Consider the following 27853-nt stretch of genomic DNA (forward strand, 5'->3'; position numbering starts at 1 on the left):
TGAGCAAGTATTGTCGACGTATAATTACTGCTGCATTAAGGCCTGGTGAACCATAGGCACATCTCATTTAAAGTGGAATTAAACCCATCCATTTATCAGTTTCAAAAAAGTTTAATTTCTGGCACGTGCCGGAAATGGAACACTCCTATTGGTTGCACTCTCAACCAAACTGTCAAACCATCCAATGGCTGGTGTCATAACTGATCAAATGTGCAGGATCATGGCAGTTGTAGATTAAACAGAGGCAAAGATGGCAGCTTCCTTGGCTGAAAACGATAGGGGGTTTACTTACACTTTAAAACAGAGTTCCACCCATAAAATTAACTTTGCAGAAATCAACAGCATTATGCATCAGCAAAAACTTTTGGAATTTTTTTTTTTTTTACTCACCCCTTCAGCACTGTTGCTATGGGGTCCTTTGTATTCTGCCACTTCCTCTCCACGTCGCCTGACGTCATTTCCCTCGGCACCTGTGCTCGCTAGTGCTCCTGGGAGATGCTTGTCATCATTTTCCAGAGCAATATGGAAATTGCCAGGAAAGAGGAATATAAGATATCTTCCTCTATGAAATCCGCAATCAAGCTGCAATACATCCCAGAAAGGCGAGTGCTATAAATAGAAGTTTTAAACTAAAGTTTTAAACTAACAATATTCTTAAAAAAAAATTTAAAAATTTTAACGGTTGGAACTCCGCTTTAAGGAAGGTGGTTTCAGTGGGGATTTTAGTTTTATCTCTGACTTTAGGAATCACATTGCCAAAGCTTTTTTTCTGCCCATCAACTCATGAGAGTGGATATGGCAGAGATATGTATTCAGATGTTTAGTGAAGCTGAGCCCCATGTCTAAAGCCACCGGTAAGAATTCTGGGACCTTGTTCAAGGAAAGTGATAAGGGATCAAACTCCCCCTCTACGGGGGGCGTGGCTTAGCGATGGCCGAGTAAAGACGTTTGCTGAAGGAGCTCCCGACCCGACCCGCACTCCACCGGCCTAACAAACCACATTTACCGCAGGTGAACACGGCATGACCACCCCTAGACATTACAGGACGAGAGCGACAACCAGAGGGACAGGCACCCCGATCTTACAGCTCGGTATAAGACGCTTCCTCAGAGACAGGCAGGAGCTATCCCCAGGCGCCATTGTGTCCGCGCCACCTGTTATTTGCACAGAGAGGACCCCCGCTGTGTCACAGATACTCTCCACGGCGGATACTATGGAAGCAGACCCACACATGGGGACCCCGGCCACATTCCAGTCGGAGATGGCAACTTCTACACACAGCCAGCCACGGATAGAGGATGACCTCCGAGCCATGCTGCAGGCTCTACCCACCAGAGCGGATATCGAGGCTCTGATACAACGCGTGGAGGAAGCACATAGCAGGGACATACAAGAGATCAGGTCAGAAATACACACGATCAATCACCGAGTGTCTACCGGGGAAACTCTGACCTCTACACTGGAGTCCCGGGTTCTATCCTTAGAGAAAGCCCATGAATCTCGCAATATGGAGATTCATGGTAGAATCTCGCAATATGGAGATACAGGAGATGCAGCTTCATCTTGAAGAAATGGAGGACTGTAGCCGACGCAACAACCTGCGGCTGCGGGGAATCCCAGAGGCAACGGGACCAGAGGACCTGGCAGAGACGGTAACAGCCATTTTTCACAGACTCTTAGAAAACCCCCCACCCTCTCTGGAAATTGACAGGGTCCACAGAACTCTAGGTCCAAAACCTACAGACCCAGCGAGGCCCCGGGACGTCCTCTGCCGTCTACACAGGTACGCTCAAAAGGAAACCATCTTGCGCAACGCTTGGGACAGCAGAGACATAGAATTCGACGGAGCTCAAATACAAATTCTTCCGGATATATCCAGAGCCACGCTTCAACGCCGAGCTATGTTAAAACCTCTGTTGGAGGCTGCTAGACAACACGGCTGCACTTATCGATGGGGGTATCCCCTGGCGGTGATATTCCGCTCCAACCATTCCTCATTCACGTTGCGATCGCCAGCAGATCTTCCTGCCTGTTTTACCTTCCTGGGGTCTGATCCGATCCCAGTGCCTAACTGGCGGCTGAAAATATCAAGACCGATGGGCCGCCCAGGACCACTTACGTCCAGACCCAACCAGCCAGCCAGATCTCAGAGGAACCGGGGACTCTCTAGAGCCTCCAACAGCAGCGGTACACGTGAGTCTTGAACTTTGAGATTTATTAGTTAAAGATGTGTGGGATGCGGGCCCGGACATTGCGGCACAGTTTTCCGTTTAATCCCCTGGGGGGGGTCCCCCGCTTTTTGGCCCCCGTGGTCCCTGGATACCGCCCATTTCGTTTGCCACCAAGACCCAGACTCAATTTCACATTCTTGAAATGGGGAGCAGTGGGGTGATTGAGGCTTGAGTTTCCCCTCTGCTGGTTCAAATACATACAATGAAGATCACCGCACTGGGAGGGGACGGGGGCCTCATATCCCCTTGTCAGGTCACCCTGAGTTATAGGGAGACAACGTGATGCTGCTACCTCAGGGCCACGCCATGATTACGGTCTGTCTATGCAAATCCACAGGGCCGAACAATAGAGCGCAGGGGAGAACCCTCGGCCCCTCCCACACAAGGAGCATCTATGCAATATGTACAGGGACACCACCGTCAGAACATACTACGTTCGCTTAGCCCGCCGGAGTATTATCTTCACCCCAACATGAGCTACGAGTCAAGGCGGAAACTCTCAATGACTGCATACTCACTGAGACCATGCCAGCCCATGACGCACAACGGAGGGACACTTACGGAGAGGTGAACTCCTCCTACCCTGCGACTGGCCTAGATCCATAAGGATGGTCAGTAAACCATCTTGAAGTCCAGTAAGGAGGTTTTACCCCTAGCGCCACTGTGAACTCTGGGCTGTGGCACTCCGACCGCTCTACTTGTTTTAGGGGAAAAGATTATTTGCAACAATCGAGACTCTGGTGGGCGGGGGAAACCTTTTAGTAGATAAGTTAAAGCTTCACTGTCTGGAACATTCATGACGGGGGGGGTGGGGGGGCTGCCGGGGGGGGTGGGGGATGGCCGGTATGGCCGTGGCTGGGGGGTTGGTGGGGGAGGGGGGGGGCCGGGGTCTTTTTCCGGATGCCGGCCCCCCGCTCCACCGCTGGGCCCTGACCCGCGGTCTGTTCCTTGTCATATGTGGGGGAGTAGTAATATTGGTGGTTTGTTGGTGTGGGGGCGGGGGGTGCCCCATCGGGGAGATGTTCCAATTTTCGTTTTGAATGCATGTCCGGCCTGCTTTTCAACCATACACATGTAGACGTTTGTGTTAAGATTCGTTACCACTGTTATATAGGAATGCTGCTAAATGAAGTTTCTACATCTGTTTACCTCTTGTCTATTATATAATATGCCAATACATCACCTGCCTGACCTTATACATTAAACAGGACTGGGGGGGATGCGGGCGGTGTCCGGGTGTCTCCCAGGCCCTTTGCTGACTACACTCCCACTTAGGTCTGCGCTCAATACGCAGGTTCTCCTGTAGAGCGTATAAGCAAGATATTGCTGCTTTATTAGAAACTTGAAATATTGTTCGAGGGATCTCTACCCTCTTTTCTACTCTCTTTCTGATTCCTCTTACTCTCCTTTCATTCTCTTTTTATCCCTCTGATCTTACCTCCCCCCTTCTTTATCCCTCAGTCCCCTACTCCCCAGGATCATGGACGAACTCCACATTGTAACTTTAAACGTCAAAGGACTTAATGTCCCTGAAAAAAGACGCATGCTACAAAACGATATGAAACGCATGAAGGCAGACATTGTTCTGCTGCAAGAGACCCACTTCCGGGAAAATGCTTTTCCTATCCTGAAAAACAGACTCTACCCGACGGTATATCACTCAACGTACTCAGAGGCCAAATCCAGAGGTGTCTCCATTCAGATATCGGCTAAAATCCCATGGTCCCTGACTGCTATACTGACAGACCCGGAGGGAAGATACCTCTTCCACAAGGGCAAGATAGGTGAAGTGAAGGTGACTATAGCCAACCTATATGCTCCCAATTGCCACCAAGACGTTTTCCTCAGCAAACATGTGAAACTACTTCAAAAATTCTCAGAGGGCCAACTTATAGTGGGCGGTGATCTAAATATCCCCCTTCTCCCTACAGAGGACACCTCGACGGGATCATCCTCCACACATAAAGGAACACGCAAAGCCATTTACTCAGCTATGCATTCAGCACAATTAATAGATGCCTGGCGTCTATTACACCCCGGAGAACGGGACTATACATTTTATTCCCGCCCACACCAAACGTACTCACGTCTAGACTATTTCTTGATACCCCACAGACAACTACATGCAGTCAGAAGCACAACTATAGGCTCTATTACATGGTCAGACCATGCCCCGGTCATGATGCGGTATGCCTTGACAGACTTTTACAAGGGACAAAGAAGCCCTTGGAGACTGAATGCTAGCCTATTACAGGACCCAGAGACACTAGCAGCAGTCACCAGAGAGATAACACAATATTTCCAAACCAATGACACCACGGGCAGCGACAAGGGTCTTGTATGGGAGGCCCACAAAGCTGTGATACGGGGCATCCTTATACAACACGGTTCAAGACTTAAAAAACAGAGGACTGAACAAATGACCTTGCTGATAAATAAACTACAGTCACTAGAAATCGCGCATAAACAGTCCCAGACCAGACAACTGGAAACTGAATTGGACACAGTCCGCACACAGATCACTGACTTACTTCATCATAAAGCTAAGGCTGCGATGCAAATTACCAGGAAAAAAATATACGAATCTGGCAACAAATGTGGCAGAATGCTGGCTCAATCTCTACAGACTCAAAGGGCAGCATCATATATACCTCATATTACCTCACACATGGGCCATAAAAAGACCCTTCCCCAACAAATTACCAATGAATTTAAATCTTTCTACGAAAAACTATATAACATCCCCATGACAGGCCCCCCAGTGGAGCGTATGAGAGACTACCTGACTGAATCCCAGATGCCCACACTGTCCACGGAAACGCGTGACCTCTTAGAGAACCCTATCACACTACCTGAATTACAGGCGGCAATCGGAAACACCAAACCGGGGAAAGCTCCAGGCCCGGATGGCATAACAGTCCAGTATTATAAAACTCTTCTGCCATCCCTGGGAACCCACATGGTGGAGCTGTTTAATAGCCATGCGGAGGGAGGCGGTTTTCATAGCTCTACCTTGCAGGCTCAGATCTCGGTCATCCCAAAAGAAGGGAAAGACCCGACCCAATGTGGAAGTTACCGGCCAATCTCCCTACTCAATACGGATATCAAACTATTCACCAACATAATAGCCTCCAGATTACAGCTACACCTCCCCCACTTAATACATTTGGATCAGGTGGGTTTTGTGCCCACTAGAGAGGCGAGGGACAACACCATTAAGGTGTTGAACCTAATCCATGCAACCAACCGCACAAAAACGCTGAGTGTCTTTGTCAGCACAGATGCTGAAAAGGCTTTCGACCGTGTAAACTGGGCCTTTATGTTCGAAACGCTTAGACATGCGGGAGTTGGTAGTAAGATGTTAAGATGGATAATGACAGTCTACACAACACCGACCGCTAGAGTCAGGGCAAACGGGACGTTGTCAGACCTATTCCCAATCACCAATGGGACAAGACAGGGTTGCCCTCTCTCCCCACTCCTCTTTGCTCTATCCCTTGAACCTTTTCTATGCCACGTAAGGCTGAACCCCAACATCAAGGGGGTGGAGATAAATCACACCCAATATAAGGTGTCCGCATATGCGGACGACCTTATGTTCTCACTCACAAATCCAATAATATCCCTCCCGAATCTGCTTAAAGAGTTCGAACTATACGGTAACCTGTCTAACTTGAAGATAAACTTCGCTAAATCAGAAGCTATGGGTGTTGGAATACCACATGCACAACTTCTACATCTCCAATCCAGCATTCATTTGAAATGGAACAACACGGCTCTAAAATACTTAGGTACACAAATTCCCCACAATTTATCCCGGCTCTATGATCTAAACTTTCCACCACTACTTAAAACAATAAGGGAACTTCTAAACAAATGGGACACAGGCTTGCACTCCTGGGTGGGACGGTGTAACATACTAAAAATGTCCATACTCCCCAAATTCCTCTATCTAATGCAAGCACTACCGGTGAACATACCTACACCCTTCTTCAAGAAGGTGCAATCGACTTTTGCGGAATTTGTATGGGCTAAACAAAAACCGAGACTTGCTCACAAAATATTGGTTCTCCCCAAACAGTCAGGCGGCCTAGCACTACCAGACGTTCGTGCCTACTGCCTACAGGCAGTTCATTTGGGAAGATTGATCGATTGGTGTCGGCACCAAGAGACCAAACTCTGGACTACTCTGGAACAAAACCAAAGCCAAATTCCTCTTAGGAGGGCTCCTTGGTGTTATCCGGCTATCCTGGCAGAGATTAGGAGACACCCATTAATAGGAAACACTATAAAAATCTGTGCTCAACTTTTTATGCGGGTTACCTTATCCTCGTTGAACTCCCCCCTTTACCCAATACTACGGAACCCGTTGTTTACACCAGGACTACAGGACACGGTATTTGGGAACCTAGTTAGGTTGGACCTCTATCAAGCCTCCCACTTTAGTGGTGGAGGATGCTGGAAAACAACCACAGAACTTACTGATCCAACAGGTACATATAAACTGGACTTTCTGAGGGCACTTCAACTGAGTCATTTCCTCAAAACCATTCAACCCCCCGTGAGCGGACAGATACTCACCACATTTGAAGACATATGTTCAACACAGGGGACCCTACCACACACACTTTCTCTGGCCTACAGTATTCTCAATACACCCCCATCAGACTTTGTTCCACCAGGACTAACCAAATGGGAAAAGGAGCTGAACTGTAGCTTTAGCTCAGCCAAGAAACAACAGATACTGAAACTCACACACAAATCCTCCATATGCGCCAAAACTCAAGAGACGAGCTACAAAATTCTATCACACTGGTACAGAACCCCAGCACAGTTGAGTAGATTCTTCCCGGCTGGATCCGACCTCTGCTGGCGATGCCGAACGGAAAAAGGAACACTACTACATGTCTTTTGGTCATGTCCCGGACTGACGAATTTTTGGTTAACGGTCAAACAGACGATGCAGAAATTCACAGATTACACCATTACTGATGATCTGTCCTTTTTCCTCCTGCATGCGGCAAACATTCCCATAAAAACATACAAAAAGTCAGTGCTGCGCCATCTGTTGGACGCAGCTAAGGCATGCATTCCACTAAAGTGGAAGTCCAAAGCCCCACCATCCATAGCACTATGGATCAAAAAAGTAGAAGAAATCAAACACATGGAAGACCTCATCCACACGGCACAAAATAGGCAGGAGAAATTCTCCAAAACGTGGCAGCTGTGGAACATGTTTATATATTCTGATGAGGGTCAAGCTTTGAGAGAGCCTGCTCCGACTTAAATTTGTCTGCTGCATGCTGGACACAAGGAACTCAACAATATTGTTGCACTACAACAAATACTCCATATGCTCCATGATCCTGAAGATCTTTCCCCCCCCCACCCCTTCCCTTCCTCAATACCTCTTTCACACTATATTTTCCTTTTCTTTTTCTGTTCTTTCTTGACTATAGGACCCTTCCATATCTTTTTGGGAAAAAGGAAAAGGGAGGGGGGGAACATATGGGACTGCTCTAATCGAGTCGCCACGATTCCGCAAACACAATGGCCTTGTAGTAACAAGATCTCAAGATTTCATTTTACCTGTCAATAATAAGGTGTGTTGTACCATGGAAATATGTTATGTTATAATTCGTGGTGAAGATATAATGCATGTAATATTTGGTCCGTGTGGGCCCCCCTTTTGTTTGCTATAAATAAAAAATTTAAATAAAAAAAAAAACTCCCCCTCTACTGCAAACGTGTGCAATATTTCCGAAACCAGATGGTTTGTGGAATTTGTAGAGACTTTTCCGGTTTGACAAGAGTTTTGTGGTCTGATTCCATGGTTGATGGCCAACTGGCTTTTCTTTTCCTTTCACTCGTCAGGCTGTCAAATTAAGTTGGTTTAGGTTTGGATGAAGGTGGTCGTCTTTCAAAAGGAGGTCTTTAATATAACAGGACTGCAATTGAAGAAGCTATCATTATTAGCCTTGCTATCAGGAACCACGCCCAATTCTGCCAAAAGGCTAGGATTGCAGTGACTACAAGATTATTGAGCTGAATCTTCAAAAGTGGCATCAGGATGAGAGACATTTAAGAGAAGATTTAAACTTTGAAAATCTCCCATTTGTGGAGCAAGGACATCTTGACCTCTTGCCTCGGGGCAGTAATGCCTGGAAAAAAATGTCAGTAGATGAAAGTTGTATGGCACCGCCCTTAGGTCCACATCTGGTGTACCCCACTTTTGGAAGATCTCCTGAAGGATTTGGTTCAGCAACCATTCATTGTAATTCTGAAAATGACAGATTAGGCCACCCCCCCCCCCACCTACTTATGGGACCCGAAAGATAAGAGGCAACCAATAGGATGACATTCCCAGTAAAATTTCTTCCCCAAAAACTCCTTGTACCCTCTCTGATTGGAGATGTAAGCTACTGTCTATTGTCTATTCGTAGCCTTATGTGGTGCTCCTGCAGCATTGGCTCAAATGATTTAATTACTCTCTGTAACGAAATGTCCCACACTCCGCTTGAGTGCTTTCGTCTAAGAGCCCTTGCACACTGGGGTGGGGGGCGGCGTCGGCGGTAAAACGCTGCTATTATTAGCGGCGTTTTACCGTCGGTTTGCGGCCGCTAGCGGGGCGGTTTTACCCCCGCTAGCGGCCGAGAAAGGGTTAAATACCACCGCAAAGCGCCTCTGCAGAGGCGCTTTGCCGGCGGTATAGCCGCGCCGTCCCATTGATTTCAATGGGCAGGAGCGGTAAGGGAGCGGTATACACACCGCTCCTTCACCACTCCGAAGATGCTGCTGGCAGGACTTTTTTTACCGTCCTGCCAGCGCATCGCTCCAGTGTGCAAGCCCTCGGGGCTTTCACACTGGAATGAAAGCAGCGGCACTTTCGGGGCGGTTTCCAGGCGCTATTATTAGCGCAATAGCGCCTGCAAACCGCCCCAGTGTGCAAGGGCTCTTACACCGCTTCCTTTCAGTCTGAATATAGATATCGGATCTTATTATATTAAAACTAAGAACAAAACAAGGCAGGACTCGTTTGGCTGCAAGCTGGAACATGAACTGTTTATTGAAAACACAGGTAATACTCGGGACAATCCCCCCCCCCCTTTGCATTCCAGGCAGGGTAGACTGTCCAATCAGCAGGGAGAGCTGTTGGAGAAATCCTCCTCACAGCAAACACACTTACACATCCCATAATATTCAAGGCAGACAGAAAACGACCAGCAAAGAGTACACGGTATGAGACCATATAATATATATATATATATATATATATATATATATATATATATATATATATATATATATTATACACACACAAAACATTCCAGTGTGGTTGTACAGTGAATCAGATTAGTACAGATCAGACTGGATTTCTCAGTCACCCTGTACCCCTATTAGAGACACAGGGTGACTTAGACATAGGAGGTGCATGGGGAGCTGAAACAAAGGTTTCCAAACCTCCCCAAGGGATTCTGGGTTCCACGGGCCCCCCGCCCAAAGTGACTCCCGTCACACTCTCTGTTTTGGTAATTCAAAGAACAGGGAACTGGACAACTGCGTGTGTATGCCTTGTGCAGAGTGGGCAGAGCAGTATGCTCACCATCACTTCCAGCTAGTGTCGGTGAAACGTGTGATCAAATCCATGGCGTTGCTGTAGAAACCCTGGTTCAGGCTGGTAGCCATCGTCCACCATGTCAACCTTTGCTTGACAAACTGGGGGAAGTAACAAAAAAACAAAATCAACCTGTATACCCCCACATATGTAAATAAGCAAATTAAAAATGGCATCCAGCTGATATTACAAGTGCTCCCCCCCCCCCCCCCCGCACTCACCACTGCTTCCTCCCTCCTGGCCAACCCGATTCCACCTCTCCTCCCGGCCAACCCGATCCGTTTGATCTGATCCGATCTGATTGGCCAGGAAAAGTCGGGAGACAATATCAAATATTAATTTGCTATTGTCACAAGTGGGTGGGTTCGGGGTGCAATGCTCTGTGCCCCGAGCCCAACTTTTTTCCAAGCCAATTAGAGCCTCAGGTTCTAATGATGTGGCTGGAAAAAAAAACTAATGCAAAACGTGTGAGTCCGGCGCCCCTAATGGACCGGCCGCTCCTGGTTAGACCCCTTTCACGTAGAGCAGACTCTGTCAAGCAGATCTGCCTGATCATCGGGGGATCTGTCTGCTGATCCCAGCTGACCAGGTTTATGACAGGTCCATGTCCGCTCCACTAATGCATAGAGGAGATGGACACAGCCTGCTGTTCTCTATGGGGCAGTCGGATAGAAACGGACCACCTGTCCAGTTCCATCAGATACCATCTGATCCGATCTGCTAGATGGATGGGGAATGGGATCCCCATCCCTCTGTTTTTAGCGGACTGGACTGGATCAGATGCAGGCGGGTGTAAACGGACACATGTCCATTTACATCAGCCTCTCCATAGAGAACAATGGGTGGTCCCATTGGGCCTGCCTGGACAACGGACAGGCAGTTTCCATCAGTGTGCTTGTGTGAAAGGGGCCTAAGGCCTTGTTCACACCGGGCATACAAAGCGTACCTTTACATGGATGCACAGGTGTTCCATGCATCTCTGTGCAGGTAGTCCCATTGATGTCATTTGGGATGTAGCAACTGCACAAACAGAGCCATTGCTCCCAGTTTTACATCCATGTGGGTCCGCATGTCCCTGAGCTCACACTGTCTGCTTTCGGGGTCATGTACCCACGCGGATGTCAGATTGAGAACAGCAGCTATGCCTGTGCAGCCATTTCATCCCGATTGACATAAATGGGACTGCCTGTACGGGGATGCATGAAACACCTGTGCAGGTAAACATGCCCCCCCCATGGGCGTACACTTTAGTATGCCACACGTGAACGATGCTTTAGTAGCAATTTAACAGGAATTTTTTAAGTTATGTTGTGTTTTATGTGCACTAATAATGATTTTAGTGTAGTTTTAGCGAAAATATTGATTTGATAAACATTTGCACAAATATCGCGCTGCCTTAAAAATCAGTAGCACCTTCTTTTTAGTCTACTGGCCATGTGCTTTCAGAAAATGTATGGTTTGGGGGGTCTTTTACAAATTCTTAAAGCTGTAAGTGAAAAAGGAATACCTCCAGATTTTCTAAGAAACTTTTGCATACGTACAATTTTATGGTGGTGGGATATTAAAAATCAGTAGCACCTTCTTTTTATTCTACTGGTCCTTTGCTTTCAGAAAATATATGGTTTGGGGGGGTCTTTCACAAATTCTGAATAGGGAAAAATGAAAACCTTCAGATTTTTTGAGAAATTTGCATATTTTCATTTTTGCGCACGTTCAATTTTAACCATTTTAAAAAAAGGCACAATGTGAAAATTACAAATAGGTTAAGCTTTTATTTTTAGTTGGAATTTAGCAGGGATTTTGTAAAATTAGCTGTGTTTTTAGCTGCTAATAATGATTTTAGTGTATTTTTAGCAAACATATTGTTTTGATTCCAGAGTTCATATGCTTTCAGAAAATGGTTGGGTGGGGGGGGGGTCTTGTACAAACTCTGAAAGCTGTAAGTAAAAAATGAAAACTTACAGATTTTTTGAGAAATTATTGGGTACGTTCGATTTTCACCATTTTGCAAACAGGCACAATTTAAAATTTACAAATATTTATTATTTAATAACTCCATACAGGTTAAGCTTTTATATTTAGTAGGGATTTAGCAGGAATTATGTAAAATTAGCTGTGTGTTTATCTGCTAATAATGGTTTTAGTGTATTTTTAGTAAAAATACTATTTTGATAAACATTTGTGCAAATCCCACGGGGTCAAAAAAATCAGTAGCACCTTCTTTTTATTCTAGAGGTCATATGCTTTCAGAAAAAATATAGTTTTGGGGGTCTTTCACAAATTCTGAAAGCTGTAAGGGAAAAATGAAAACCTTCATAATTTTTAAGACATTTGGATATTTACACTATTGTGTCTGTTAAATTCTCACCATTTCTCAAAAAGGTGCAATTTAAAAGTTACAAATATTTGTTATTTATTAACTCAATACAGGTTAAGCTTTTATTTTATTAAGCTTTTACTAGGAATTTTGTAAAACTTGCTGTGTATTTATCTGCTAATTATGATTTTTGTGGATTTGTAGCAAAAATATTGTTTTGATAAACATTTGGGCAAATATTGTGGGACCTTAGAAATCAGTAACACCTTCTTTTTATTCTACTGATCATGTGCTTTCAGAAAATATATGGTTTGGGGGGTCTTTTACAAACTTTGAAAGCTATAAGTGAACAATAATAAAACAATGGAAAAATTGCAAAAATGGTCTGGCTACCTGAGTGTACAAAATGGAGCACAGGGCCTGGCAGCGAAAGGGTTAAAGGCCCCATCAGCTAACTTCTATTTTAACCAAAATGCCCTCTTGGCTGTCACCATATGCCATGATTCTTGCGACAACCAAAACTGTTCCACCGCTGCTCATGTGTCCTCTTCCGACTCCTCCGCCTGGCTGACGATGTCCTCCTATCAGCAGGGCAGGTGTCGGGAGGAGCTGCAGATCAGAATGGAGAGCTCCTCCCGCCCCCTGCCCTGCTGAGAGGATGACATTGTCGGGTTGGGCAGAGGAGCTGGGAGAGGACACATGGATTGACAACAGCCTCTGTCCTGTTCAGGGAATGCAGAGCTTGGAATAGGAAGGTCTGATGTTAGAGCGGAAAGGGGGGGGGGGGCAGACTGCAGAAGGGGCACTATGATGGAGGTAGCTGTGATTGCTAGGGGCACTGTAATATAAAGGGGATTGCACTGTAATCATTACAGTGCAGTCCCCTTTATATCACAGTGCTCCCTTTACAGAGCAGTCCCTGTCATATTAATGTAAAGGGAACTTCACTGTAAAGTGGTACTGTAATGTAAAGCGGGGCTGTGAAGGGGAAACTGGACACCGTAGGACTGCTTTAAAGGGGGTACTGTGATGTAATGAGGAACTGTGGACCCTGATATAAAGGGGGTCTCTGCTGTAAAGGGTGTGTGTGGTGTGAAGGGGGCTTAGGACAGCTCTGTGAATATCCATCACCTGACCCTTCCACCACAAACAGCCGCCCACTCCACCCCCAGTACTTGGGAAAATTGGCTGCCACACCGGTCCATGGTGCCAAAAAGGTTGGGGACCGCTGCCTTAAAGCACTGATGACAAAGGTCCAGGTGGCACCTACTGATATGTAACTTTCTTCAATTCAATGTCTATTTTGTAGTTTATCATATCTTGTGGAGGGTAGGGTAGCATCAAGGGGCAACCTTTGAAGAGACACAACCACCTTGAGTGCATTGAATCGTTCAATTTGTTTTTTGTTTTTTTTTCACCCTGTCTTGTTTAACAATTTTTGCCTACCGTAGTCCTGGATGTGGAGGGCTTTCTGAATGATCCAGAATGGCATCGAGAGGGAATCATGAATGGCCTCTTCCAGATCTTGCAGCATTTCTTGAGCTCACAGTGCTTGTTCCCTACCTAGAGCCATGAGATCTTTGTGCCTCAATACCTGGAGTAGAAGCACTCCTATCTAGTCTGCCAGAGGGAAAAAATCCAAGATCTGCCAAAATGTAAAGCCAGAAAATAAAGCCCCCAGAGCATCCACCCTGTGTCCCATTACTTCAGAAACCCAGACTTCTGGTTTCTGGCAACATTAGTGTCAGATGCCCAGAATGAACTGACACCATCTTGGAAAAGGCCAACTGAGAAAAAGTAAGGCCAGAATGAGGCCTAGGCAAAGTGCTGCAGGGATGGATGAAGCAATTAAGAATATAGGCATAGAAGACATGCTGCTAAGGATTCCTACACAGCTATTTAAGCCATACAGTGACATTCCAGGAGGAGTGAGTCAACTCTCAAAGATGGAGGATTTACAGCAGGCTGAGAAATCTTACCTTGGACATGCTGAACCAGGGTATGAAGGTAGAAAATGTTCTTATTTTCTAGCAAAAAAACATGAGTGTCCTAGTGCAAGGATCAAAGAAATGCTGGGCACTGGGAGACCTAATTTTTATTTGCTTATTCAGTAGGTAATCCTAAAAGTTTCACGAGGGGCAGATCCAGCTGATAGTAGGCTGACACAATGAGTACTAGGGATTTTATCTAAATCCGCTTCCAAATTAAAGTAATATTAAACACAAAGCAAAAAAAAATGGTTACACTATTATTATTATTACTCTTGAGCTGAGGCCGTTTCAAGTCTACACCAGGTTAGCTGGACAGAAGTGTGGCACTTCTTTTATTTTTTATTTTTTTTTTACATACATCGCTTCAGTTGACAGCCTGTATCTTTCTCCCTGGTGACTTTAGCTTCCCCAGCTTGAGCGGGATTCATAATCTAGCACCAAGGTCACAGAGCAAACTTTTATTATATTGCAGCTTACCAATAATTAAATGTGATAGCTGAATTTATTTTTTTTATTTACACCTGGTGAACTAGCCAATAAGTCTGTTGAAAAACATCAGAACAAACTGTCCTGCAGATGTAGCATTTAGAGGGCTGAGACAAACTTTTTAACCATACCTCCCAACTGTCCTGGATTCACCAGGAATGTCTCGGGATTTCAAGTAAATCCCGGTGTCCCACGGAGCCCAGTGCTGGCACTTTAAAGTTCCGGCACTTTATTCCACCTGTCAGTGTGCACCTTGCTGCAGCTGAGACTCGCTCAGTGCCCAGCCAGTCACAGGCCCCCAGGTAGCCCACCTGCTCTACAAAATGGAAGAGCAGAGGGGGCTAGATCTGCTCCACCACCTCCCCATGTCCCCCTATGCCCACCCACAAAAGTGCAGCCAATCCCGTGGCTGTGAAAGGGTTGTGTGGGTGGAAATTTAGAAGCAGGGCACACAATGTTCACTGCCTGAGCCTGTGGAGAACAGTCAGCCTCAGGTGAGTGAAGTCTCTCGTCCCTCCTTTTATGTACCATAGTGATCCTTCCTTGCTGCCTTCCAGGGGCCATAGTGATCTTTCATTCCTGCCTTCCAAGTGCCATAGTGATCCTTCTTTCCATGTGCCATAGTAATTCTTCCTTCCATTTGCCATAGTGATCCTTCCTACCTTCCATGAACCATAACGATCCTTCCTTTCATGTGCCATAGCGATCATTCCTGCCTTTCATGTGCCTTAGCGGTCCTTCCTTCCTTTCCGTCTTCCATGTGCCATAGTGATCCTTCCTTCCTGCCTTCCATGTGTCATAGTGATCTTTCCTGCCTTCCATGTGCCTTAGGGATCCTTCCTTCCAGGCGCCATAGTGATCCTTCTATACAACATCGATCCTTCCCTCTTTCAATGTCTCTCCCTAAGGGTTCACACGCCCTATGCTTTAACAATGACAGGTGTGCTTACAATGATCCGCTTTTATTTATATAAAACTTTTATCCCAAAAGCAACAAAACTGTTGCTGTAACTTAAAAATGAAAAGCCTTAACTGCTAAGACCACTACTGGGCTGTGGGTTGCGAGCAAAAAAGAAACCATCTTAAATTACTGGCTTAATTCTGGTCACAGTAAGTCTGCATCCTGTGTGCAATCAGCTTCCATTTTTCTGTTAAGTGTTAGCTAGACTTTGTCTTCAATTTGTTTAGTGCATCTAAATCTGCTAGTGCATCTAATGCCGCGTACACACAACCGGACTTTCCGTCAGAATAGACTCCGACGGTCTTTCCGACGGAGTTCCGCTGAAACGGACTTGCCTGCACACGATCACACCAAAGTCCGATCGTTTAGAACACGATGATGTACGACGGGGCTAGAAAAAGGAAGTTCAATAGCCAGTAGCCAATAGCTGCCCTTGTGTCATTTTTGGTCCGTCGGAATAGCATACAGACGAGCGGTTTTCCCAATAGGAACTGATTCCGTCGGAAAGATTTGAAACATGTTCTATTTCTAGGTCCGTCAGAATTTTAGAAAGAGAAAAAGTCCGATGAAGCCCACACAAGATCGGAATGTCCGATGGAATGATTCCGTCTGACCTTTTCTGCCGGAAAGTCTAGTCATGTGTACACGGCATAACACTACCCTCCTCCCAGACTGAGAATTTCGCGCTCCCAAGGTGTTTCTCTTGCTCATTCATTTAGAATGTTGGTACTCTAATGCAATAAGTGTGTTACTGACCATATCACCAAGTGAAAACAGAGGCAGAAAAAGCCTAAAAAAGAAGGAATGCAGTAACTGAATCTAATGATTTAGGAAATAAAAAAATGTATAATCCTTTGAGGTAGACTACAAATGCTAATGGGTATAATGTGGAAAACCAAGACAACACCAAACGACACCAAAATGAAAAAAATACTGTGAGACTTGAGGGGATCTTAGAGGGAAATGGCCACAGAACTCCATTGTTTAAAGTGTTTGTACAGCTTTATTTTTTATTGTAAATAGCGTAGGTTAAAGCCACATTGTGTGGTGTTTGTGTTTTTTGTTTTTTTTTCATTCTTTATTGTTGCAACAAAATGCACAGTATTAGGCAAAATCCAAAGTAACAGGACAAAGTATTTAAAACCTACTGCAAGGAAACAGATCAAACCTAGCAGTAACCAGTACTTCGGGTAAAACGGGCCATTCCTCATGGGGGAATAAAATTATGAAGTGATCAGATCATCAAAATTATACGGAGGATAGACTGGGAATTTGTTGCCAACAGGATGACCCATCTATATTGACACAAGTTGTGAAAAGGCAATACACAAGTATCAGCAGGGGCTTTTTGTTGCAGAGGGGGGGTGAAATTTGCAATGCCGCCATGAGGGTTCTTATATAATACTTAAAAATGGGTAATGTCAGTGTAAGAGGAGAAAATAGAGGGGAGCAGAAAAATATGAGAAGGGGGAATCAGAGGGAGAAAAGGTGGGTTGGGTTTATGGGGGGGAACCGGTGGGCCACCTTAAATTTCTCACACTACCAGTAGTGTCTAACTGGGTATAAGAAGTTTACTGTATCTCTCAGTGTAGGTGAACTAGGTCCAAATAGAACCATGTCTTTACAGAAACAGACCTCTTGTCTCCTCAAGGAATGTGCATTGTCATTGACAGATTTTATCCACTGTTACAACATGGACTTCCAAAGCGCTGGGATACATGCCCTGGCCACATTGATTAGATTTTGGACCAGAGAGGTCTGGTACTTTTATTTAGGCTGGAAGCTGAGATGCAAGAGGCTTGCTACTGGTTTCTGTTTCAGAGACAGGTCAGTAAGCGAGTGGATCAGGGCGCACAAATCTCGACAAAAAAGCTTGGATCCGCGGGTATGACCGCAAAATCTGAAGTATTGATTTCCTAGCTGGGCCGCATCTCCAGCAATTGGCGCTATCGTTTTGAAATATATGATGTACTCTCTAGGATCATGTACCATTGAGCTTATTGCTCACAATAACAAAAAGTGCAAAATTAAAATAAAAAAATTTTATTTAATTTTTAAATAACTTTACAATGCTTAGTACTTGTTTGTCTTTAAAAAAAGCAGTATATGTATTACTTCAACCAAAGTAATGAAAAAGTTATTGAATGGAATTATTGGTGGAAAGAAAATATTTTTGTTTTGGTTTTATTAAAAGGCACAGTGGAGATCCACTGTGCAACTCCAGATCTTGACTGTTGGGTTATACCGCCACCTTCAAAAGTAGGACTCTCGAAACATAAAAGCATTGCCTGTGGGCAGTTCCTGCTGGTGGCCAATACCCCCATTTCCATGGCGCAAGTTTTTACAGCAACTGGGGGACCTCTGGCAGTCCTATTGCAAATGGGCAGATGCCAGCAGTCGTGTTAAAATGGCCAACACCAGTGGTCCTGCTATAAGTGGCCTTTTCTACTGGAATGGAGACGACTACGCGCTAGTTCTCTTGCTGGCGCATTTGACCACTCCAGGGTGCCGTGGGTCTACTGTTGCCTCTCCATTTTTAAAAAAAATAAAAAATCTATTTTGAGCTGGTGATCCCTGGGTTTTATGTGAGGGACAACTGGGGGCTGGGCATGCTACTTTTGTAGAGCCTGTATTTTACCATTCACCTCGGTGTGCCCCATTTCTTCTTGAATCCTACCTATCTTAACTGTTAAGCAGACCATGAAAAAAAAAACCCATGTTCCTCCATCCACACTATGGAGCCGGATAGAGAAAGCCTCCCTGTCTTAGCACAAAACTCTAGCCTATGTTTCCAGGGGAAATTACTTTTGACAGACTGGCAGTGCTTCCAATACTGATCCCAGCACTGGTACGTTAGCACAAGATTAGTCAGAGCTCCCCAGCAAGCACAGGGGTCCCCTCCAGGCCTCTGGATCCTGGATTCTCTGTCCACATGGCCAGGCTCCAGAATGTTTGTGGGCGAAACTCTCCACCTTTAGGCACGTCCTTACCCTGGGATTGGTAGAGCTCCCACAAATATTCAGGCGTCTATCTCCATTCCTCTGCCCACTAAATTCTGGATCTTTCTGGAAGCTTCCAGAAGCCAGGGGAAGGCGACAGACTCAGCCCTCAGAGCCTGCCAGCTGAACTGTACATGATCCCAATTAATCCTGGCTCCACCGACTACAGTGAAGCTTAACTAAAATTTACCTAACCTATTCACACTATGTACACAAGGGGGTGCTACATTAGGAAACCTGTAAAGGAGATGCCTATGTAGCCATAAAGACTAAAGCTGGCCATAGATGTATTGAAATTCTGCTGGTTTAGCAGGGAGCAGTTGAATTTCAATCCATGTGTGACTGTGCCAGTTCGACAAAAGTTGATTATTAAGGCTTGTTGGAAAATTTTTATCAGCAGTCTGCAGCTACTTCAGTGTATTCTGACAGCAGACAGTTCCGCTGTCAGAATACAATGCAGGTAGAATTTCTCTATCCGGCTCCATAGTGTGGATGAAGGAACCTATTCCTATGGAACATGTCCTTGCACAAAATTAATTAAATCTAAATATTCCATCCTCTTCTAGGCAGAGGGATAGAGTCTCAGCACAGAGTTTGACCAATTGGTGTGTTGCATCTGCAGATGCTTGTTTTAGTTGCATAGTCTTGCAGGTAGCAGTGTACCGTATTTATTGGCGTATAACATGTACTTTTTTCCCCTTAAACTCAGGGGGAAATCATGGGTGCGTGTTATACGCTGATCCCTGCTGTCTACTGAGGGAAGACGAGCAAGCGCCGCCTAATTACATAGAGCCGCGATCCCCTGTGTAACCGGCGCTCCGTCACTCACAGCCACGCCTCCTGGCCCTGCATTGGGCCACTGTTCTGTCTATCATATGAGCAGGGCCAGGAGGCGTGGCTGTGAGTGACGGAGCGCTGGGTACACAGGAGATCACGGCTCTGTGTAATTCAGCGGTGCTCGCTCCTCCTCTTCCCTCGGAGACAGCAGGGATAATCCAACACTGGCGAGGCTGCAATGATGGGAAAGGTGAGGCTGCAGATGGGCACTGAACAGGCTGCATTGTTGGTCAATTTAATGGCTGCAGATAGGCACTGAGCAGGGTGCATTGATGAGCTGTGACCCTAATTTTGCTTTAAAGTTCTTAATTTAAAATGTAAGCTTTTTCCTTAAACTTCCCTCCTAAAATTAGGGTGCGATAAATACGGTAATTACTCTGCCTGAATGGAGTGGTTCCATAGTCTGTTCCACTTCCTTCTTTGGGAAGTCCTAGCTTTCAGGATCTATGGATCTGTGTTGTGTTCTTTAATGAACAGAGAAGAAAATAGAAATTTCTCTTTTTACTTGTCAGAAAGTCCTTTTCGTTGCAATCTTTGAAGGATACTGCATGCACTCTTTATTTGTTTATGTCGGTTACTAGTTGTTGCTCCATATACTGCTTTGTGACTGAGCTGCCTGTAGCAGATGGGAAGTTTGACCACCAGCACCAGCGGCGGCCCGCCCATAGTCTTTTTCTTTTGTGTCTGGTGTCCTACTCCTGAATGTGTTGCCATGTTACCCAATGGTCAAGATCTAAAGATCTTCATTGTGTCCTTCAGTGATTGCAGAGAAAATAATTTTACAAGGCATACAAAAAAATCCTGTCTTCAATTAAGGTCAGTGCAGCTCATTTTAATTTAATTTTTATTTTTTTCTTTCTATGTAGGTGATTGGAGAGCGGAAAATGTCGACAGAATGTCTGATGAACCCAGATTTTTTGATAGAGTTCATTGAAATGTATCGATCTTTACCTTGCTTGTGGAGAGTAAAATCATCTGATTATTCCAATCGACAAAAAAAAGCAGAGGCATATGACAAACTGCTCAGTCTATGTAAGTCAGTGTGCCCTACAGCAACCCTAGAACTTGTTAAAAATAAGATTGCAAATTTACGAACCGTGTTCAAGAAAGAGTTGAAGAAAGTGGAGGCTTCAGTAAATGCAGGTGCTTCGGGTGATGAAATCTATATACCACGACTGTGGTATTTTGATCTTCTGAAATTTACTATTGACCAGGATGTGCCGGCTCCATCTATGTCCCGCTTTCCTGACACCTATGAGGTGCAACAGGAGGAAGAAAACACAGATGACAGCTTGGAAAGCACTGGGGAAGGTGCAAACTTGTCCCAGGTATAAAACTCTATTCTTTCATTTTGATATTTTACTGTTTATATGGACTTGTTTTGTAGAATTCACACAGGATTAAACAGAACTCCATGCAAACAGGTAAATACAAGCTGAAATACATATACACATACTATTTTGCCTAAAAAGTAAATTGTAATTATTTTTTTTAAATGTGAGTTGCACATCCCTTGCAACACTGCATAGTGAAGCAGTTGAAACCACTATTATGTGCTTGGGCTTCAAGTTTCATGCCAACAATGGTAAATAAATCAGCCATGTAATGTTGCCATTTTATTGACTGTTTATCCTGTATCCTCGATGACCTCCACCCAGAGCCTCAAGTGCTTCCTCTTTTCCCACATCTTTCACTCCTCTCGACCCGCCTTTGTCCCTTTCTCCATTACTCTTTTTTTCTAACCTCCAATCTTTTTCTTGCTCAGCTGCTGCTCTAGTATGTTTGATACTGATCACTGTTTCCTGTGGCCTTTCTGACTTTCTTTTAACGTTTGTGTCCTCGCTGGACCTAATTATTTTTGCTTTACTCAGATTCTACTCTTATTTGTGCCTCTGTCCCAAATGCATTGCCCTACAGTCTTTCTTTGCTGAAACTGTCAACAGCAGAGAAATGACTGTCATCTTGCATTTGCGTGTTGAATATTTAAGCGCTAAAAGCTGTTTGTTTCACGTGTTATTGTATTTTGACTAGAAGTGGTTCTTTCTCATTAGACCTCTGTATCAGTGAGCTATATATACTTTGTATTCTCACTGCTTTACATTATAGACACTCCTTCACATTCATACTTCAGAAGAGATTGATCAGCTTTGCTGCACTTAGTGGGCTAAAGATCAAAAGTAAGACCGATATGCTACAAGTTTTCTGGTTGATTCCTCATTCATCCTCTTCCCTTTTATGCTAAAACATAGCATAGTGTTGATATAAAACATGCTTCTGAAGACATGTTAGGTGCATTTTTTGTGGACATCTGTTAGAAGTGTAGTAAAATTGTTCACAGATAATCACAAAACTTTTGGGACCTATATCAGCAATGGCACATTTTATTACACTTCTGTTCATTGAAAGACACAGCAGAGATCTTTAGATCTTTACTATTGTATTATAGTGGCCAACACTTTCAGCAGCATATATAACAGCCTCCAGCAGCACTAACAAAAATGTAGGTCCTGCTGCATATTTTGCAGCGTATCACAATGCATAGAAGTTGGAGTACAGTAACCTTAAGCACTCATGTCAGTGGACACAATAATAACTCTCAACATTGGGGTAAGGGGACATAATAGTAATTCCAAACGTTGGTGTCAGTGGACACAGTAATTGGTATAGGTAAAACGCAGTAATAACCACCAGCATTGGTGTCAGTGGATGCAGTAATAACCCCCAACGTTGGGGTCAGTGGATGCAGGAAAATAACCCCCAACGTTGGTGTCAGTGGACAACCTAATAACCCCCCAACGTTGGTGTCAGTGGATGCATTAAAATAACCCCCAACGTTGGTGTCAGTGGACGCCATAAAATAACCCCCAACGTTGGTGTCAGTGGACGCTGTAATAAACAACAACGTTGGTGTCAGTGGAACGCAATAATAACACCCAGTACTATTAACCCCCCCACCCATTGGTGATCATGGTAGTAAAAGGAGATAACTCCACCCACAGTACAGTCTCTCTTTCCGTGCAGGGTGTTGGAACACCCTGCTGCCATCTCTGCTATTTATATGGTGCCCAATAGGCCGTGGGCCACATGCAGCCCATTAGCTGCGCGTTTGTCAACAGGGGTCTAAAGGCCCTATCTAGAGCCTTATCTAGAGCTGTTTCATGAGGGGTATTTTAGGGCCTAGTGAAGAGATCTCTAACCAGTTTTAAAATGGGTACATAGTTTATATGGATCCAAAAAATATATATTGTAATATGGGGGGTGTCTATCTCAGTGGTAGATGCGTTTTCAGTGAGTTCACAGCCCACAGGAACTTCAGTTTTAGGGTGTGGTAGCTCACTTTTATTAAAGATAACAAAATAAAAGTTCATACACACATGGATTGCCCCCACAGGGGTTCTTCTCCAGCAGAAATACAATACATGAAAAATGCCTTGGTCGCAGTAGCATGCTGCATAGGCCCACTCCTGGCCTCTAGGATTTGTCATTCCTCTGAGACTCGTGGTTTGCTCTGGTCCCCTGGACTGGCTCTCCTAGTTGTCTCCACTATGGTCTGCCAGACTCTCTCAGCTGGCCCAACTCTCTCCGTCCACTGACCTATGCCACTGCGCCACCTCAAGGATATTGCCTCAGTTCCTAAACAGGAGAATGCTTCTCTCCTGGCTGCAGCAACTGCTCCAACTCCACCTCTCTGAGCTATGCTAAAATCTGCCTTATAATGGATGTGTGCACCTGGACACACACACAACCTGCAGAATTTTTGTAAAACCTGGACACAAGACTGAAGACTCCCACTCAATGCTCTTTGCAGTCTTCAAGTTTCCAGACTTACCAAATCCAGAGAAAATGTAGAAAACATAATTTTCTCTGTTCACAAAACTTCTGCTGGAGCTTCTCAAACTGACTCCATTTTAAACTCATTTTCACCGAGACAGGGTCTCTCACATACCCCCCCTATGTTTTTATCCAGAGGGAGGAACACCTGCACCCATCATCGTGGGTGGGACACCTCTGTGCCGGCTGTCAGTCACGTAGGCCCAACCCTTTTCCCGGGTGTGCCTCCAGGTAAGTGCTACCCTGACTTTCCATGGGATCCCACTAGTTTCTATCCTGCGCTTTCTCCCTCTTCTGAGGTTTCTGGGCTTATTTGCCTTTCTTGGGGGAACTCTGCCTTCCCTGATACCCTCACTTTCTTGATATAGGGAACCTGCTCCTAATCGCCTGACGAGGAAGCACCTTTTCCCTCACGATACCAGTTTTGCCCATCACAACAGTTTTTTTTTTTTGGTTTTTTTAACTGTTCTGAGGTTACCCACGGCAATTAACCCCTTGTTAGCGTTACCAACTAGCGACAGTTTACAAATTCTGATGTCACCACTTCCAATACCACCAGTGCTTCCCCCCCACACGGTGTCTCCAGGTACCTTTTAACTTGTACTACTTTGCGAATGACAGGAAAAATCTCCGCTACTGCCATATCTATTTTGGCCCCTTCCTTCACGTGAGGTCTAGTGGGGGTGAGGTCGTGTCCATGCCCTCTACTGGCCACTGCTCAGCCACACCTCAGACCGCACCATCGCGAGTGTTCTTGGTCACCGCATGAGACGCAGAGACCTTTAAGGTTTTCAAACGTTCTCCTGAGCGCCTTCCATCCAAACCGTTAACTGGAAGCACCCTCTCAGAGAACCTTGAGACCATTTGCCATACTGCTAATAAATATGGTACTAACCAGTTCCTCTTGTGATTAATTATCACCAAGCATAGCTTGTACTACTTGGCTCCACCTACTGGTACTACACAGTACCACCTTGTCCGACCAAGGTGGAGACACCCAAGTGTACAGCAAATGTGCTTTTTGGACTTCAAACACTTTCAGCAGTGCATTAGTCATCTTATTGCGAGCCACATCTACATACAAGTCCTTTCTAGGGACTTTTCCATTATCAAGGACGTGGAGGGGCTCATCCACTGAAGCTGGAAAGGTAGAGACATTTAAAGCAACCTCCACCTCACTAGAGATAACTCTCATCACAGCCTGGTTCTCAACTGGAGAGCTGTCAGTTGTACATCTCACATTTATCCTCTCTGCCACAGCATTAGTGAGCCGCTGCAGGTCATAACAAGTCACACTGCCATTTTTGCACTCAATATTTTCCAGCAGTTGGGCTGTGGATATCACAGCTGCCATGCATGCACCCTTAACAGGTCCTTCTGACTGGAGGGGACCAATCTCTGCCGGGGCCAATGCGCCCTTGACCACTGGCCGCTCTGCAATATCTCGGTTGGGCATAGCAGGTGTTATGTCCACACCTTTGTTACACATCATAGCTTTGTAACCAATGGTCACTTTGTTTAGTGTTGCAACAGCTTCCTTGCACCACACTTCCCAGTCCATGATGCTTCCCTGAAAGGCGTTCAGCAGCACTGAATCACTGGTTCCAATAGGCACCAAAGAAACCCGGGACTCATTACCCAATACTGTACATTTGTCATCTCTATACGCATCACATTGTACAAGAACAGTTTTACTTATGTCACATTGGGATGATGCTTCGTCACCCAAGGCAGGGTGCAAAATACTATTTTGACCAGTTTTTTCTGGTGGCACTACCATCAAACCCAGCTTTACACTACCACCAGCTTTAACAGGTTGAACGAATCGCTCACCAACCTGGTCACATACCGGGCGAGTAGTCTGCACCCATACACACTCACTGTGTGGTGCAGTTCCCCCAGAGTAGCACCAGAGCGATCCCGGACAACCTCCAGTTCCAGCACAGGGAGCGCCCTGGAGATTTTCTGGACAACGCTGCTGCTCTGCCTCTGGTTGTTACGGGAGACCTCCTACTCCCATCATTTTTGGTAAACACATTAGCAACATTATTCTCAAACATGACATATCCAGCAATACATTTCTTAACCTGTACAGGATCATCATGACGCTTGGATGTAGCTGTAGCTATTGTGGTTAGCCTCTTACCCACTTAAGCAGCTCCACAGCTGACCTGGGAAACCCTCCACTCCAACACTGCGGGCTCCTGGGAAATTTCCCTGGGCAACCCTGCAGCACCTGTCTCTGTTTCTAGGGAACATGGTATATGGATTTCTTTGGTCACCCCTAGTACAGTCCCCATGTTTTTTTTTAGTCTTTAGTCCTGTTGTCAGTTGGGCTTCACCCTGTGCTTCCCCACTACTCTGGGTAGCACACTGCAGCAAGTCCACCTGTACTGTGGATCTCCCCGCTGGACACACTCCCACTTCATTGGGTTCTGTCCCATAAACTGCAACAGTCTTACCAACTCCTGTAGCCGGTGTCATTGCCTTAACTTAAGTGCGCGTTGTCTCTCATCTGTGGTGTCTCCACAAGCTGACACCCCCATGTGGTCATAGAGCAACACTGCAGCATTTCTGGACCCACCGGCACCCCCTGCAGGTAACACAGGATCCTTGTTGCTAGGGGTAACAGCAGACATGCATGCCAAAGACTGTTGGCTACACCTCATGCAGGTTGCAGACTGTTGTGCCCTCCTTTCTGGGCTGACCACTTCACAAAAGCAGCCATAATGCACAACTTTACTTTCCTAATGCTCACTGGTACCCCCTGCAGGCTTTTGCCAGGGGTGACAACAGATATTCTTGCAGAAGACCCAGGGCTGGTACACTGATGCACACTCGTGCTCTCCTGAGCCATTGCTTGACTGATGCTTTGTTGTTCCAGTGATGCCTCTCCCATTGCTATGGGTGATGACCTCCTTTTGCTGGAGCATTGCTGGTGTTCCCATTCACACCGGAACATTTCCCCAAGCAGAATCTTGGCTTTGTACTTGTCGCAATCATTTCTGCTTGGACCCATCTTCTGGTAGGATACCCGGAACTGATTCAGCAACAAGGGTTGCAGCAACTCTGGCCACCGGTCTCTAGGCCATGCTCTCCATGTTGCAACCATTAGGAAATCTTCAGCCTCTTCTGTAGGCAGCATTGGCCGTATGAAGTTGGACATCACCATGTTGACTTCCCACTCAGGGACAAAGGAAGCTGGACAACAGCCGGCACTTTCCCTTTAACTTGATTTAACGTGAACTTCTTGTATTTTGACCGCCTCATCCTTATAGTCACACGTACAGCAGCTGGTTACACTGTTCACAGCAGTAAAAAAAAAAAAATCTCACAGGTGCACCACCTGCATGCAATGCTCCTCACCTGGCTGCACTTCCACAAACAGCCACTGACAATTCCTTGACAAAACTCACTGCTGAAGCAGAGACCCAGTTTTCCACCGTCTGCCCGCATCTGACAACCACTTGTAATATGGGGGATGTCTAGCTCATTGGTAGATGCATTTTCAGTGAGTTCACAGCCAACAGGAACCTCAGTTTTAGGGCATGGTAGCCCACTTTTATTAAAGATAACAAAATGAAAGTTCATACACACATGGATTGCCCCCACAGGGGTTCTTCTTCAGCAGAAATACATTAAAGGAAAAATGCCAAGCCACCTGGCTCTTAAGGCTCACTCAGCCTTGGTCGCAGTACCATGCTGCACAGGCCCACTCCTGACCTCTAGGAAGGGGTTCTCCTGAAACTCCAGGTGTTGTCACTCCTCTGAGACTCAGTTTCCTCTGGTCCCCTGAATTCTCTCTCCCAGTTGTCTCAACTATGGTCTCTCAGCTGGCCCAACTCTCTCCAACCTCTCCCACAGAGAGTGCCACCTCAAGGATATTGCCTCAGTTCCTAAACAGGAGAACGCTTGTCTCCTGGCTGCAGCAACTGCTCTAACTCCACCTCTCTGAGCTATGCTCAGATCTGCCTTATAATGGATGTGTGCTAGAACAGCCGCTAGCAATAATCGCATGTAAAATCGGACAGGCTGGTTATATAGTCTGGTTGAAAAAAGACACGAGTCCATCTAGTTCAACCAATAAAAGGGGGGAAAAAAATCATACACTCCTATATACACAATCCTATACCCACAGTTGATACAGGGGAAGGCAGAAAACCCCAGCTCCAGATGTCCGGAGTTGCCATACACCATGTTATATCTGGCTCGCTGGAGGGTTGCGGCTGGCAGCAGAGCTCATTTCTTTGGCACAGCAATGGAAGCGGCTGACTGGCTGGATGTAAATGAGTCTACTTTACGACGACAATGACACAGAGAGGACACAGCTGCCTGAAGCTCATCTCCTTTTAACTCTGGCTTTCATGCTGTTTAATGCCCAGCAGGAAATCCATTGAACCCAGTTTTCACTCTGCTGGGAACCGGTTCTACTTGCCACATTTTGGTCCCCATGTTGCTCCCAATATTTCATCTCTTCTGTATGAGATATAACACTAGGTGTCTACTGTGGTTCCAGTATTCCACACTGTGCAATGTTTGGTCGCCATTGGGGACCAGGCGATGCACCAATCACTCCCCCCTTGT

The 27853-nt window shown here is 45.5% G+C and overlaps 1 protein-coding gene across 13 annotated transcripts in view; it reads left to right on the forward strand.

Annotated features, from left to right (window-relative positions):
• The window catches only part of LOC141140434 (uncharacterized), a 358905-nt gene that overhangs the window by 205788 nt on the left and 125264 nt on the right, over nt 1-27853 (forward strand). For 12 of the 13 annotated variants that reach the window (XM_073627612.1, XM_073627618.1, XM_073627604.1 and 9 more), the window contains one exon: nt 20305-20766. In XM_073627612.1, the coding sequence (XP_073483713.1) occupies nt 20305-20766 (462 nt within the window). Of the gene's footprint in view, nt 1-13615; nt 14172-20304; nt 20767-27853 lie in introns of all 13 variants that reach the window. The other variant, XM_073627614.1, reaches the window with a different exon arrangement.

This window comes from Aquarana catesbeiana, linkage group LG04 (genome assembly GCF_042186555.1).
Source record: "Aquarana catesbeiana isolate 2022-GZ linkage group LG04, ASM4218655v1, whole genome shotgun sequence".
Classification (NCBI taxonomy): Eukaryota; Metazoa; Chordata; class Amphibia; order Anura; family Ranidae; genus Aquarana; species Aquarana catesbeiana.